The sequence below is a fragment of the Plecotus auritus genome, assembly GCF_963455305.1.
Source record: "Plecotus auritus genome assembly, chromosome: 6".
Lineage (NCBI taxonomy): Eukaryota > Metazoa > Chordata > Mammalia > Chiroptera > Vespertilionidae > Plecotus > Plecotus auritus.
Window position 1 is genome coordinate 39,458,308 of NC_137773.1, and position 15,216 is coordinate 39,473,523.

The following is a 15,216-nucleotide window of genomic DNA, read 5'->3' on the forward strand; positions in this document are numbered from 1 at the left end:
CAACTCCACTCCTGACTATATACCCAAGAAAACTGGAAACATGCTCATACAAAATCTTTTACATGAATGCTCATAGCAGCATTCTTCATAATAGCTGAAAAGTGGAAACAACCTAAATGTCAACTGTTGAATGAATAAATAAAATGTAGGAATATACAACGAAATAGTATTCAGCCATGAAAAGGAACGAAGAACTGACACATGCTATAACATGAATGAACCTTGAAAACACGTGAAAGAGCCAGATTCAAAAGGTCACATTATATATGATTCTATTTATATGAAATGTTGACAATCATAGAGACAAAAAGTAGATTAATGGTTGTCAGAGGACAAAGGAAGAGACTGCTAACAGGTATGTGGTTTCATGAGAATTTAAAACATATTTTAAGAGGATAAAACCCTTTTATCTTGACAAAATCACCTTTATTTAACAACTAGAGGCCCGGTGCACAAAATCTGTGCACTCGGGGGGGTGGGGAAGGGGTCCCTCGGCCTGCGCCCTCTCACAGTCCGGGAGCCTGTGGGGGATGTCCAACTGCCTTGGAGGCGGGAGAGGCTCCCACCACCGCCGCTGCGCTAACCAGCCAGGAGCTCAGCTCAGGCTTCTGACTGAGCGGCGCTCCCCCTGTGGGAGTGCACTGACCACAGGGGGCAGCTCCTGTGTTGAGCGTCTGGCCCCCTGGTGGTCAGTGCGCATCATAGCAACCGGTCATTCCGCCGTTCGGTTGATTTGCATATTAGCCTTTTATTATATAGAATAAGCTTAATGCAACTCCTATAACTGAAAATGTGAAAAGTGGGTTTTACAGCTCTATATATGGCAACAGGTAGCATCTTGTAAGTATATATCATTTGTATATTTTATAAAATTTCACCTGATATTCATTTCTCTAAAACAGGGGTTAGCTACCTTTTTCTGTAATTGACCAGTTAGAAAACGGGTTAGGCTTTGCAGGCCATATAATTTCTGTCACAACACTGTGGCTGTACTGTGAACAGCCATAGACACATCATTGGTGTGGGTGTGTTCCAATATGTCATTTACAAATCCAGACACTGGCTAGATTTGGCCTGCAGGCCATAAATGACTGACCCCTGCTCTAAAATAAGAAGCATCTCCACAAAAGGGATCAACTCTGTGCCCAAATGGCATGCTGAGAAGATGGGGAAATGAATCCGTATTATCAGCCATTCTGTTTTCAAGTAACTCCTTTTTAAAAAGCTTTTAAAGTACACATCAAACTGGCTTATCCATTGGCTGGAAGTTACTCTCTGCAGAGGTATATAACACCTGAAACATCACACCTGAAAACTATCACCGAATCATACCAATTTCAAGCTTGACCTTCACATCAGCTTCAAGTAATAAATAACTATTTAAAAGTTCCTGAGTTTTACTCTTACTTTCCTCCTATGTAACATACATACTTGTTAATCTGAGCCAAGAACATTCCCTTCAGTGCATAAAATTCAGCTGTCATCTCTTTTGTGAAGTATTTTAAGTTTGTAGATTCTATAACTTCAAGTCCCTGTTTTAAAAAAAGTATAGAAAAAGTCCTTGAAATTTTTATACAATAATATAACAAATTCATTAAAATATTAATCTAGCCAATAAATCCTAAAGGTCATTGACAAATGTACTTTAAATTGACAACAGATTTGCCTACCATGAATATCTATTGACAAGTAGTATTTAAACTGAATCACTAAATGCTAAATTCAGGTTCTAGACACTTTAAGGGTATTATTTTATACTAGATAGAGGTCCAGTGCACGGATTCGTGCTCTGGTGGGGTCCCTCACCTGGCCTGTGCCCTCTTGCAATCCAGGACCCCTCAGGGGATTATCGGAGAGGCATTTTCGGCCTGATCCCCGCAGGCCAGCCTGAGGGACCCCACTGGTGCATGGGGCCTCTACTATGCATATTAAGATCTTTGGTTAATCTCTTCCCACCCTCCCTCTGAGGAACATTCCACTTCCCCCTGAGATTCACCAGTCTGTTCCATGTTTCCATTTCTATGGTTTCCGCTCCTGCATTGAGCATCTGTCCCCTGGTGGTTAGTACACATCATAGCTACCAGACAGTCAGCCGGTTGGCGGGCTGGCCAATCGGCCGGTCAACTTAGGCTTTTATATATATATAGATGTCTAAACAGTTCATTGATTTTATTAATATTCCTCTGAACATATCCAATATCTACATTACAATATCCTCATACTTCTGCATCTACCTTACAACATCCTCATACTTCTGCAGCCTTTAATTTTTTTCCTTAAATACATTCACCAAGTATATGATAGAACAGAGATGATAAAATGCAATTCAAATATTCAAGTGGTGCCATGGCCAGTGTGGCTCAGTTGGTTGGAGCGTTGTCCTGTACACCAAAAGGTAGCAGGTTTGATTCCCAGTCAGGGCACATTCCCAGGTTGCAGGCATGTTTTCGATCCCTGGTTGGGGCGCATGCCTGAATCAACATTCAATGTTTCACTCTTACTTTGATGTTTCTCTCTCTCTCTCCTCCTCCTTCCCTCTCCCTAAAATCAATAAAAGCATGTCCTCAGGTGAGGATTAAAATATATGTATGTATTCACTCAAGTGGTTTCCTTTCCCTTTCTTGTTCAGGAAGATCTGCTTCCCTACTAAGGCTGTATTTGTAGAAAGTTCTAACCCTCCTTCCTTATTGTCTGAACCAGGAGTTCCATGTGGACACTCCTACCCTTCTTTACTGGACCTGCTGGGCACAGGGGCAGGCACCAGGCCCTGTTGGCACTCTACCTGCATACACTCATTTTTCCCCATGACTCCGGCCAGTTGGAGGTAGCATTTGACTTGCTGTCGAATCTTCTGGAAGCAATCCACGATAGGAACAGTTGGAATAGTATGAATACGACTTAATATATCCAGAGCTACATTGACCAGTCCTTGTTTCCGGGCAATTTTTCCATACTGGATGATGGCTGAAGCTGACGCGTGAACTCCAAGCATAGCATTATTGGAACTTGGATCATGCTGAGAACTATTTTCATATGCAGTTACAATAGCTAGAGAGCAAAGAAATGAGTTATCAGTCCATGCCAAACATTTTCAAAGTGTTCCACAATAAGGCTTAAGTAAAAAATGAAAACAAACACACATGGCTTATGAAGATGGGAAGCTCCGTAATAAATTCTTGTTACTTTTCCTTGTATTTTATATCAAAAGGAAGATATAAAAAGCACTAACTATTGAGTTGAGTGTTACCATCTTGGCTAACTAAATCATGAAGGCTGCTCTAAACAGATATCTGGCAGGTTCAGTGTATGAGCAGAGGGGACCAGAAAACTGGAGGCTACACACACAGCCATCTAAGAGCAGTTCTTCATGGGAGGTGAGGGGTGGTGTTCAAAACAAAGAGCCACAACCCAGAGCTCCGATCACACTGGCCTGAGTCCCTGATACAAGAAGCAGTGTCAAGCAGCACTTCTGTTCTAGCTAGAAAAAATGTAACAGGTAGAAAAATCCTTCCCATCTTTCACCACCTTCACCTTTGTCTCACCATACCACCACCATCTCCTATACCCACCAAAAATTAGACAATCTGGTAAAAGAAAGAAAAAAAAAAAAACCACCAAGACATGAAACCAGAACAGCAGGGTGTCTGGGAAATTACATGATGAATGCATGCCGGACCAGGTAGGTTTACCCTGGTAATGATGCTGCCGCCACATGAAGACGCTGCTCCAGTGGGACAAGTCGTCGGACACAATGGGCAGCCTGTTCCTCCAGGTCTTTACCACCGTCTTCATGTCATGCAGGCTGTTGTTCCTTCCCAGGTTGGTTGGCTGTAAACCTGCATTTATTTGCGCAGCTTCCTGAAGTTCAATGATTTGCTGGGCGGCCTGAATGAGACCAACATAAGAGATTCCACAGTAAGCATTATATCAAAGATCACATGAGAAAATAAACCAGAGTCAATCAGGAATCAGACTGATTGTAAAGATCTCACAATTCTATTATGAAAGAAAGCACTCTAACTTTTACAGACACCTTAGGTTCCACATTTAACTCATTTTTCACCTCCAACACTGCTCTCCTGATCCCTCCAATTTTAAAACCTCAGCTCTGTGGCCACGGTGAGACAGGAGATGGGAAGAAGAATGGTGTAGATACCAAAGTTGCTAACAGATAACCCCCAAAACAAGTCTCTCTTTTCCAACTATGGTTGGCTCTTTCTCTGCCAATGTCTAAGAAAATAACAGCCTAGTCCCCTACCCTCATGCGTGCCTTCCATCAATGTTTAAAAACCTACAGCCATATTAAGCATTTTTAAACATGGTTCTGATTCTCTCTTTAGGCTGGTACAGACATTTTCAATCATGTGTCTTTTGAGTCTGTATCGTTTACTGCTTTTTAAACCTTAGATGTGTTGCTGGCTCCAAACTTCTGGTGCCATCTTCTTACTGGGAGAGCCCTGTCCACAATTTTGAATCTATACAAATGCTACCCATTAAGTTCCATCTTCCCCTCCCACAGGAATTTAAAAAATGAAATTAAAAAAAATATATATAATAAAATAAAAAGCACTTCTCGCCCTGGCCAGTGAAGCTCGGTTGGTTGGAGTGTCATCCCATGTACCAGAAGGTCATGGGTTTGATTCCTGGTCCGGGCACATATCTAAATTGCGGGTTTGATCCCCAGTCGGGGTGTATATAGGAGGCAATCGATCGATGTGGATAAATAAGCTGTGGTACATTTACACAATGGAATACTATGCAGCTATAGAAAAGAAGCTCTTACCCTTTGAGACAGCATGGATTGATTTGGAGAGTATTAGGCTAAGTGAAATAAGTCAGTTAGAAAAAGACAAATACCACATGATCCATTTATATGTGGAATCTAATGAAAGAAATAAACTGACAAACAAAATAGGGCCAGAGGAATGGATGCATGGAACAGAATAACAGATCTAAGGTGGGGATGAGGAGGACAAGATTAACCAAAGAACATACATGCATATATGCATAACCATGGACACAGACAATAGTATGGGGAAGGTCTGGTGTGGGGTGGAGGAGGGCAAAAAGGGAGAAAATGGGAGACATCTGTAACACTGACAACAATAAAAACAAAACCAAAAACATTTGAGAGCCATTTTGAAGGAAAACTCAGCAAGTCTTGATATTAAGGAGGACCGAAGGGAATGAAGGAGATAGACTCTGAAAATCTAAGCCTGGATACATGAATTAACCAGATAACTCTTTTTTGGCTAACTACTGAAAGTATTTTTGTTAAAATTCATCTTTCCTACACTACAATTTGACAATGATTATTAAAATTAAAAATATTAATAACAAAAAGCAAATAAACAAACAAACCAAAATAATATATACTCCACCCAGCTGGTGTGGCTCTGTGTTTGAGCATCAACCTACGAAGCAGGAGGTCACGGTTCGATTCCCCGTCAGGGCACATACTCTGGTTGCATGCTTGAACCCGGTAGGGGGTGTGCAGGAGGCAGGCGATCAATGATTCTCTCTCATCATTGATGTTTCTCTCTCTCTCTCCCCTCTTCTCTGAAATCAATTTAAATATATATCTATATAAAAGTTTCAGAGGATGATAGACCTTTCGAACTGAACAGTGGCATCACACTGATGGTGGTATAGTGGGCACTAAAGAAAATTCGTAAAGCAAAAATGCAAATCACCAAAAGCACTCCTGAGGATATCTTCTGTCACTTAAGTCCCTTGGAAGTTCCAAAATTGAGAGGCAACATTTGAGTCTACATTTTCACTCTGGCCTTCCTTCCACTGAGGATGAGCTTAAATGGGAAAGGATAAGACAAGTAGAAGGAGTTTCCTCTCTGCCATCCAGTTCAGTTTACAAATCTACCTCTGGACAAGGTGTTCTCTGCTATGATGGGCCCAAGATACTGCTCACATTAATGTACCATAACCCACCTGGAGAAGAGGCGTGTGCACATGGGACACCACATGAGGCAAGCGCCGCCACTCACGGATGGCCAAGCTGCTGGCCATTTCCACCAGGCGTTCGATGAAGCTGAGCTGTTGCTCCTCAGGGTGGCAGATAGCCAAGTATCCACGGTACATGTTGACCTTCCAAGCCATCTCCTTGGGACAACTTACTTCTACCTGGTAATAAAAGAACATTCCATAGGAAGCTACAGTATTTCTCCTCTCAGTAGGGAGAGTCAAAAAGGAAAGTCAATGAATTTTTGTAGTCAATTCGGCAAAGCAATAACAGCAATTAAGCTTTAAACAGACATTTCTTTTCTTTAGAGAAGTCATACTTTTCAACTTCTTTTTCTGGATACTCTCCTTTTCCAAATACCAGTGGCCAATCTCTCTAGCTATGAAAATATGCCACAGGCTCCTTATTTTAAGGTATCAGTGGTGCCAAAAAGGGCAAACTGATCACCACTGCTAGGACAGACGAGATTAGCCACCACCACTTGGCTACAACGTTAGCCAGTGAAGTCTAAAGCATTAAATATATGTTCATCTCCACTCTGACAAATATCAGTAAAATTATGAACTGTTCCTAATTCAACTTTTACTCTGGGAAGTTAATCTAACTTGTTCCACATTACACAAGGAAGTAGAAGGCAGTGATTCAGGTTTATAAGAATATGATTGAACATTCATAAATTTTACTGTCATTTAAAAACCACACTTGATTATCAGAAAAATTTTCCTATATTTCTTATACCTTGGTTATCAGTTCTATTATGAATGTAGACTGAGAATGGAGCCATCTCATTCCCCCCTGTAACCCTAACCCTTGCTCCTGCACACACAGCTACAGCTGGGTAAAGGATCCTCATGTGTCCCTGAAAGCCCATATGCTTGCTTACCACCTTCTAGAGAAAGCATTAGAACTCATCGCACGTTATCAATCTCATATAGAGCATTTAAATGATAAAAAATTAAGTCTTTAAAAATAATCTCTGTATATAAGAAGATAAAAGGATATCTCTGCTGAGGAATTGCATAGGATTTGCTGTAACAAGATCAAAAAACATTCATTGCTAAGCTCCTTTAGGAAGTAACAATAAAAATTATATACATTTTAGTGCCTTACTGCTCTTTGCCCAATGATGTAAGTAACAATAATGCCATCCTGTATTTTATACCTTGGCTTGTTTTGACTTTTTACTCTTTCAAAAAACATTCACCTTCTTGCACTGGCCAGTAGTTCTCAGTGGTTAGAGCATCAGCCCACACACCGAAGGGTTACAGGTTCAATTCCAGGTCAAGGGCACATAACTGGATTGCAGGTTAGATCCCCAGCCCCAGTTGGGGCATGTGCAGGAGGCAACCAATCAATGTGAGACACATTGCCGTTTCTCTCTCTCTTTTGCACTCTCTCTCTCCCTCCCCGTCTCACTCTTTAAAAAAAATCAATGGAAAAAAACATCCTCGGGTGAGGATTAACAAAAAAATTAAAATTCACATTCTTAACTCTTCTTAGATCCCAATAACCCAGTGATGGAAAAGTTCAGGAAGGCAAACTTTTGCTTCTAACATGATCCTCTAAAATTACACCAATCTCACATTTTCTGGATTTAAACACTATTTAACATAGGCATTTTTCTTTTTTTTTTGGTCAATTACAACACCTATCCTCTGTAACACTAATAGCAAAGGCATCTCTTTTAATTTCTCACCACTGAAAAAAATTAACCCATCTATTAAATCACACACAAAAATGGACTACTGCAAGAGGCCTATAATCGGAATACACAGGAATAAAAAAGTTGTGTTTTTCCTTTTAAATATTAGCAAATAAGTAAATATTTAGTCCTTTAAAGACCATTTGAAATTAATTTACTAGAAATGACTCAGAATATTTGTATAGAGAGAAACCAAGATGGCGGCATAGGTAAGCACCTAAACTGCTGCCTCGCACAACAATTTCAAAACTACAACTAAAAGACAGAACGGACACCATCCAGAACCACAGGAAAGCTGGCTGAGTGAAAATTCTACAACTAGAAGGAAAGAGAAAAGCTCACAGAGAATTGGAGGTACGGCAAAGGGTCTTTGTGCGTGCAGAGAGGAAGGGTGGCTGAGAGCCTGGCTGACTTTCTCTGGCGGAAGGGGGAAGGAAGCCCCCGACGCACTGAACCCCAGTTCTAACTGCACTGAACCCCAGTTCCGGGCGAGCCCCTGGGGACCCACGCTCTTACGGGGGGAGTCTGGACTCTCGGGCGGAGACTCGGGAGCCGGGGAAGGCGGAGGACTGAAAGTGCGTGCGCGCCAGTGTGCACAAAGGCTGCGGAGGTTGCCACAGGCTTTCCCTAGTGGAAGGGAGTTAGAGGTTCCTGACTGCACTGGGCCCCAGTTCTGACTGCACTGAACCCCGGTTCCAGGCGAGCCCCTGGGGACCCACGCTCTTGTGGGGGGAGTCTGGACTCTCGGGCGGAGACTCAGGAGCCAGGGAAGGCGGAGGTCTGAAGGCACGCACATGCGCGCAAGGGCAAGGCTGACGGGAAGCCAAGACTGAGACTCCACCCCATCCAAGCTGAGCACAGAGGCTATTGCAATTTGGCAAGTCTAATCCTATAAGGCTGTCTCCAGCACCGAACTTCTCCCAGCATAGACACAGCTGATCCTTACAGCCAACTGGCCTGGAGGTCAATTCTTCCCAGTGATACCAACAACAATCAAGACTTAATTACAACAAGGCTGTACACACAGTCCACAAAGGGGTGCACCAAGAGTGTCCACCTCAGGCTAACTGGGGAGGCAGACCCACTGGGCCATATTGGAAACCTAGCACACAAATCTACCTTACCAACTCAGGGAAGCAGCCAAAATGCGGCGTCCAAGAATCAGATCACAAACGAAAGAAATGGAGGAAAACAAACGACTGGATATAGAATTCAAAACCACGGTTATAAGGCTTTTCAAGAATATCCTAGAAAAGGCTGATAAATATAACGAGACCCTCGAAGATATGAAAAAGGACCAACTAGAAATTAAACATACACTGACTGAAATAAAAAATATTATACAGAGACCCAAAAACAGACAAGAGGAACACAAAAATCAAGTCAAAGAATTGAAATACAAAGAAGCAAAAAACACTCAACCGAAAAAGCAAAAAGCAAAAAAAAAAATCCAAAAAGTTGAAGATAGTGTAAGAAGACTCTGGGACAACTTCAAGCGTACCAACATCAGAATTATGGGGGTGCCAGAAGAAGAGAGAGAGCAAGATACTGAAAACCTATTTGAAGAAATAATGACCGAAAACTTCCCCCACCTGGTGAAAGAAATAGACTTACAAGTCCAGGAAGCGCACAGAACCCCAAACAAAAGGAATCCAAAGAGGACCACACCAAGACACATCATAATTAAAATGCCAAGAGCAAAAGACAAAGAGAGAATATTAAAAGCAGCAAGAGAAAAACAGTTAGTTACCTACAAGGGAGCACCCATACGACTGTCAGCTGATTTCTCAACAGAAACTATGCAGGCCAGACGGGAGTGGCAAGAAATTTTCAATGTGATGAATAGCAAGAACCTACAACCAAGATTACACTACCCAGCAAAGCTATCATTCAGAATTGAAGGGCAGATAAAGAGCTTCACAGATAAGAAAAAGCTGAAGGAGTTCATCACCACCAAACCAGTATTATATGAAATGCTGAAAGGTATTCTTAAAGAAGAGGAAGAAGAAAAAAGTAAAGAGAAAAATTATGAACAACAAATACATATCTATCAACAAGTGAACCTAAAAATCAAGTGAATTAAAAAGCTGAGGAACAGAATAATCTGGTGAATATAATAGAATCAGGGGCATAGAAAGGGAGTGGACTGATAATTCTCAGGGGGAAAGGGGTATGGGGGGGTTCATGAAGTTACTGGACAAAAATCATACACCTATGGATGAGGACAGTGGGGGGGAGGTAAGGGCAGAAGGTGGGGTGGGAACTGGGTGGAGGGGAGCTATGGGGGGAAAAAGGAGAAATAATTGTAATAATCTGAATAAAGATTTATTTAAAAAAAAAAGAATATTTGTATACTTGGAGCTTTTTTCTAATCAGCAAATGCCTTACAATTTTGGGGAAAAAATCAAGATTTTGTGAAAAAGAAATTCATTTGTCAGACCTATTGGCAGTATGACACTGTACATATCCAGCTAAGTGAAACCTTGAAAAGATTTTATTTTTTTTTTTTGTTTTCTGATTAATCCTCACCCAAGGAGATTTTTTCCATTGATTTTTAGAGAGAATGGAAGGGAGAGGGCGAGACAAAAGAGACACTTGACGGAATACGGCCAGTCTCACACACTCAAATTGAGCCTGCAACCAAGGTACGTGCCTTTGACCGGAATCGAACCTGGGACCCTTCAGTCCAAGGGCCAACGCTCTAACCACTGAACCAAGTGACTGGTTATTTCTCAGAGTAATACAAACTCCCTACATCAGATGAGTAATTTCCCAGATCCCAACCTGAAAGTCAAGACTTGGGCTCTATAACCACAATATGTTTAATAGTTTGTGACTATTTCAGTTCTTCCATCTTTTGCATTTTGTTAAGTGCTGTAGCCTCAATAAAGTTTAAAATGTTAGGTTCATCATTTCAAAGAAAAGGGCCTATGATCTCAATGTGCTTTTGCAGCTTCCACATTAAGAATAAAGAAAATCGCTGGCATGAATGTAAGAAAACCCACTGAGTAAAGGAAGGGGTAGGTGAGAACAGGATGACACCATTTCCTTCCCCTAAGCCCCCTTACATGAACACGACACAGAAAGACCAAAAGCAGGCAGGGACAGGGGCTGAAGGAGCATAAGATGGACGGGCACAGAGGCAGGGAAAAATAAAGAGCAATGAGAATGGCTGCATCCAAAGACAATAAAAAGGCAGTAATAACGTGTTGTGGGGTCAGATGGTACACAGGCTGCACTGTCCAATCGCGTTTGATGTCCAGCGAGAGAAAGGGAACTGTACTTGTGTGCCACTCTCTCATAACCCAATCCCTCTGAATGGAGCTTAATATTTTTAATGTGGAGCTCAACCAAGTTAATAAATCAACTTTACTTACACTATACCACCATCACTTCCACAGTACAAAATGTGCTTTGAATATGATACCGGTTCATTCTCCAAACTTTTACGGACAGCCAAGCCCTGGAGTTGTAGGAGTCCCCTTTGCTATACTCACTTCTACAGCTGTGCTTCAGCCCATCAACTCCACCAGTAAAACTGACTCTGTTCTTCCAGATTTCTCCAGGTACTATTCATTTACACTTAGAATCCAAGGCCTCCACAACTGATACTTATTATAAATGAATGATAAACTAACAATTTATAATTTAACTCAAATTCAGAAAAGGTGTTAGATATACCCAAAAAGCATTCTTGCTTCCCAAAAGTTATCTTGATCTGCCAAAATTCCCCAGTTATTCTAAGTGAGGAGAAATCTCCACAGAGATTCACGACTTTGGCAAAAGGAACCCACGCAGCTGTGGGAACATAACCTGAGACTGCAGTAGTCAGGAGGGAGGTCTCACCTGCACCAACGCCTCCTTCATGGCGGTCCAGTTAGACACCCGCCAAGCACACTCCAGGACGAGGTAAGGGTTTATGTGACCTTTGGACTGGCCGTATTCCGTCAAGGCTTCCCACTGGTTCAATTCCTTAGAGCACCTAGAAGACCAGGGATTTGGGAAGTTCAGTTACCAACAGACCAGCAGACTCAAAAAGCACGGGGGATAGTCGTTTATTCCCATTCCACAGAAGAAAAGCCCTCTTCCCCCCAGAGAAGAGCGGGCTTCTTTGGGAGGCCAGGCTTGGTCCACTGCATTCCCACCTACCCTCTGGAATGAACTGCTCCCTGCAACACCAGAACCACCCACTGCACAGCAGAGAGCTCAAAGCACCAGAGCACTGGAGGCAGGAATCAGTTTCTCCAACAAACATTTTTAATTACTCAAGTCTTTAAAAATGTTCATAGATTTGTTTGTTCTTTTCTCCATGGAGCCATGAAGAAAGTAGCAAAGTTCCCTTTTTAAAACACTCATTATGAGGACAGTTCAGAGATTTGTCATGGGTTCCCTTAACTGACAGGAGCACATCCCTGTCCAGCTTACCGAATCCAGTGGTCCTCCCAAAGCTGGTACTCTGGGAAAATAGCAGGGGATGCATTGCTCCTCTCATGCTCTTTTTTGGCTTTATCCATTGCCTTCTCATAGGACTCCTGTGCCTAAAGAAGTTAACAATGCTTTCAAACTGCTGTTTAGGCAACTTCCCACAGCTGGTGCTCATTGGTTATGGGCAAGTTGGATCATGGACCCAGGAGCACCTGACACTCTCCTCTACAATCACATACCCCGGGAATCTCCTATTTACAGAGCACAGAGGGGAGGGAGGAGAACGGAGGGTGCGCTGTTCCCACACAGAATGGAGAGGGAGGCTGCTGGCCTCAGGATGAGCCACTCTGTCCTTCAGCGATAAGAGCAGAGGCCACAGCCCATACCTATGCTTCCAGAGTTCCTGTGGCTCAGTGTCCTATGCAAGGCTGACAACCATACTGTGACCTTGGCCCACCCATGCTACACTGAAAGGACAGGCACAAAGATTAAAATTTAAACATGAAAGGCCATCTGCCTTCCACTTCCAATAGGGTCAATGAGTGCCAATAAAAACCATCCACATTAGCTTTTACTGGTAAAGGATTTAGGACTGAATGTTTAAATATGTTCATGTCATATATGTTTCTCTAAACTGAATCTTCAAAGGGCCTCTATGTGTAGGGTAGGTGCTTTAAGTAAAACAGTAAACTTCTTATGTGAATGTGAATTGACTTGAGGACATTATAATATTGTAATATTACAGTATATAATATAACCACGCATGCCATTCATTGGACAGTGGCTACCTGCTCAAAGAATCCGTGCTGTTCATAAGCAATAGCAGTTGCTGTCTCGGAATACTTGCAACGCTTCTGCCACAAACCAGCCCACATATCTTCCTCTTGTAACAAAGAGTAAAGTTCTGCAAGGGAGTCCAATATCTCCTGAAAACACAGATCGTGGTTTTTGAGTGCTCATGACAAATACATTTTTTCCCCCCAATAAAGCAACGTCACTGTGCTAGAACTTAAAATCACTTGGGAGATGTCTATTGAGACCATGATGTCATTGGCAAGGAACATGTAATTAACATATGAGGGGGGCCTCACCTGCTGAGGTGGAGTTATGCTCTCCTGCTCATAAAATTCCGTTGTTTGCTTTGGCTTAATCTGCAGACTCAGACCTTTTTCAAAAGCCTGGTGCTCTAGCATTAACGTGGAGCGGAACCAAAGGTTGTGTGTTTTCCCCAAGTACTTCAGAACGCAGGGTCTGATGGGGATCGGAGGGACACACTGGGACATGGCTTCCACAAAGCAGTTCAGTGCGCTGGGCTGACAATCCCGCTGCACCTGGTGACTGCCACTGCACAGGAATGGGCTAATCTCACCAGCTAGTGCCTAAAACCAAAGATCATGTTAATTCAGGTCTCCCTTAAAAAAATCAACATGTTTTGACTCTGTAAATATTTTTAATAATTGACTCTTAGATAACATTCAATAGTTTTTCTTCATCCTTTGAAACTTAATCAAGATTACTTTGTCATAAATACTTATTGAAAGCTAAGACAACATTTTCCAAAACAGAATTTTAAGAATATACTCACATGCTGCTGTCGGTCAGACAGAATTTTCCACAATCTGGGAAAAAGCTGGACCCAGGTCTTTTCTGCCAGTGTGGTGGAAATGTGGCACAGCTGGACGAAGGCACTGAGCAGGGCCCCGGTCTACAGACAGAAAAGAGGTCAGTGAGCCGGACATGGCCTGTGCTAAACCTCCGATCAGCAGCTGCCTCACACACCCACGCTCAGGAGGCTCTGCAGACCCACTCCTCCACTTCCAAACTTCCCATGGTCTGAGCAAGTGTCACGTCACAGTGAAAACAGATTCTGAGCACAGTGACCAACCCATCTGGCCTCAGCAGCCAAGCACAGACATGGGTGAGCGGCTAATCAGTGACACGCCTTCATTTTTTAACTTTAAGGGCATTTCCAAACATGCTAACACTGAAAGTACACGAGAGGTACACAGGTGCCATCAAGCAAAGGCCGCTGAAAATATAAAAGGGGAAATATGAAAAGCACACACGTGAGGTAATTTACATGCCAATGGTACAATTCCGAAAAACAAATCAAGGGCCAGGAAAGTTCAGAGTCTCTGCAACTGACAGCAGCCAAGAGATGAAAAAGTGACTGGAATGACGAAACCATGAAAGGGCCTGGAGTTGGAATCCGAGGGCCCAAAAGCTACCAAATCCACAGATGCGTTGATTTTGTCCACAGCTTCGTTGTTTTTGAAAATCTGAATTAGCTGCCAACATTTCCTCTAAACAGCCAGGCTTCTAGCCTGCGTGAAGCCCATGGGGCACACCTATCTCCTGATATGACCAGAAACACCGCTGTTTCTTTGTAACACCCCTCAAAAGTAACTCGGTATATGGAGCCATATGTGGTTCTCAGAGCCCTTACCTAAAAAATGATCATGTCTGTAATTAACCTGAAAGTTTGTGGAAGCCAAAGATCTGGATACATCTCAAAATAGATGTATCTGGAGATCCCTGTTCCCAAAGTGAACTTGATTCACCACATATTCTCATTTTCTCCTTTTTTATTGCACTTGAAATATAATCCAGCAATATCTCATCATATATATTTAGTAAACAATTTTACCATTCCTTTCAAAGGACAGTTATGGGAAATTAACCTCTTTTTATTTTTTCTCATAGGACAATGTAATTCCTTTCTCGAATCTTTACATAAAACATCCACTTTAGAGTCTCAAAGAACAATAATAGTTTCCATTGAGAAAGGAAAGTGAAACTTGTAAAGGAAAATATTACATGGCTGTGGAATAATACTGATTTAGGATTCAAAATATGCAGGGAGGGACCCACAACTATCCTTCCAAACCTACACACAGACCTTCACTTCTCGGAGAGTATCAAGAAATTTGTCATGTCTGTTGGTTAACATATGCAGCTGGTTTCCAATGTCCTTTTCAGAAAGTTCTTTGGTTTTGGGTGTGCTGGTCTGATCTCCAGGAGCCAGTTCAATATCTATCTCAACATCCTAAAAAACAAAACAAACACAAATAAGCAAAACCAAAGAGTCAAATAATTAAAATCCAACAAATAT

General features: G+C 42.2%; 1 protein-coding gene across 9 annotated transcripts in view; it reads right to left on the bottom strand.

Moving 5' to 3' along the window:
• The window catches only part of TRRAP (transformation/transcription domain associated protein), a 137,134-nt gene that overhangs the window by 31,084 nt on the left and 90,834 nt on the right, over positions 1–15,216 (bottom strand). For 5 of the 9 annotated variants that reach the window (XM_080675804.1, XM_080675803.1, XM_080675802.1 and 2 more), the window contains 10 exons: positions 15,004–15,150; positions 13,690–13,809; positions 13,196–13,483; positions 12,893–13,030; positions 12,105–12,217; positions 11,526–11,661; positions 5,947–6,138; positions 3,690–3,885; positions 2,783–3,048; positions 1,432–1,532 (listed from right to left, as the gene is read on the bottom strand). In XM_080675804.1, the coding sequence (XP_080531930.1) occupies positions 1,432–1,532; positions 2,783–3,048; positions 3,690–3,885; positions 5,947–6,138; positions 11,526–11,661; positions 12,105–12,217; positions 12,893–13,030; positions 13,196–13,483; positions 13,690–13,809; positions 15,004–15,150 (1,697 nt within the window). Of the gene's footprint in view, positions 1–1,431; positions 1,533–2,782; positions 3,049–3,656; positions 3,886–5,946; positions 6,139–11,525; positions 11,662–12,104; positions 12,218–12,892; positions 13,031–13,195; positions 13,484–13,689; positions 13,810–15,003; positions 15,151–15,216 lie in introns of all 9 variants that reach the window. The other 4 variants (XM_080675800.1, XM_080675799.1, XM_080675796.1 and 1 more) reach the window with 1 other exon arrangement.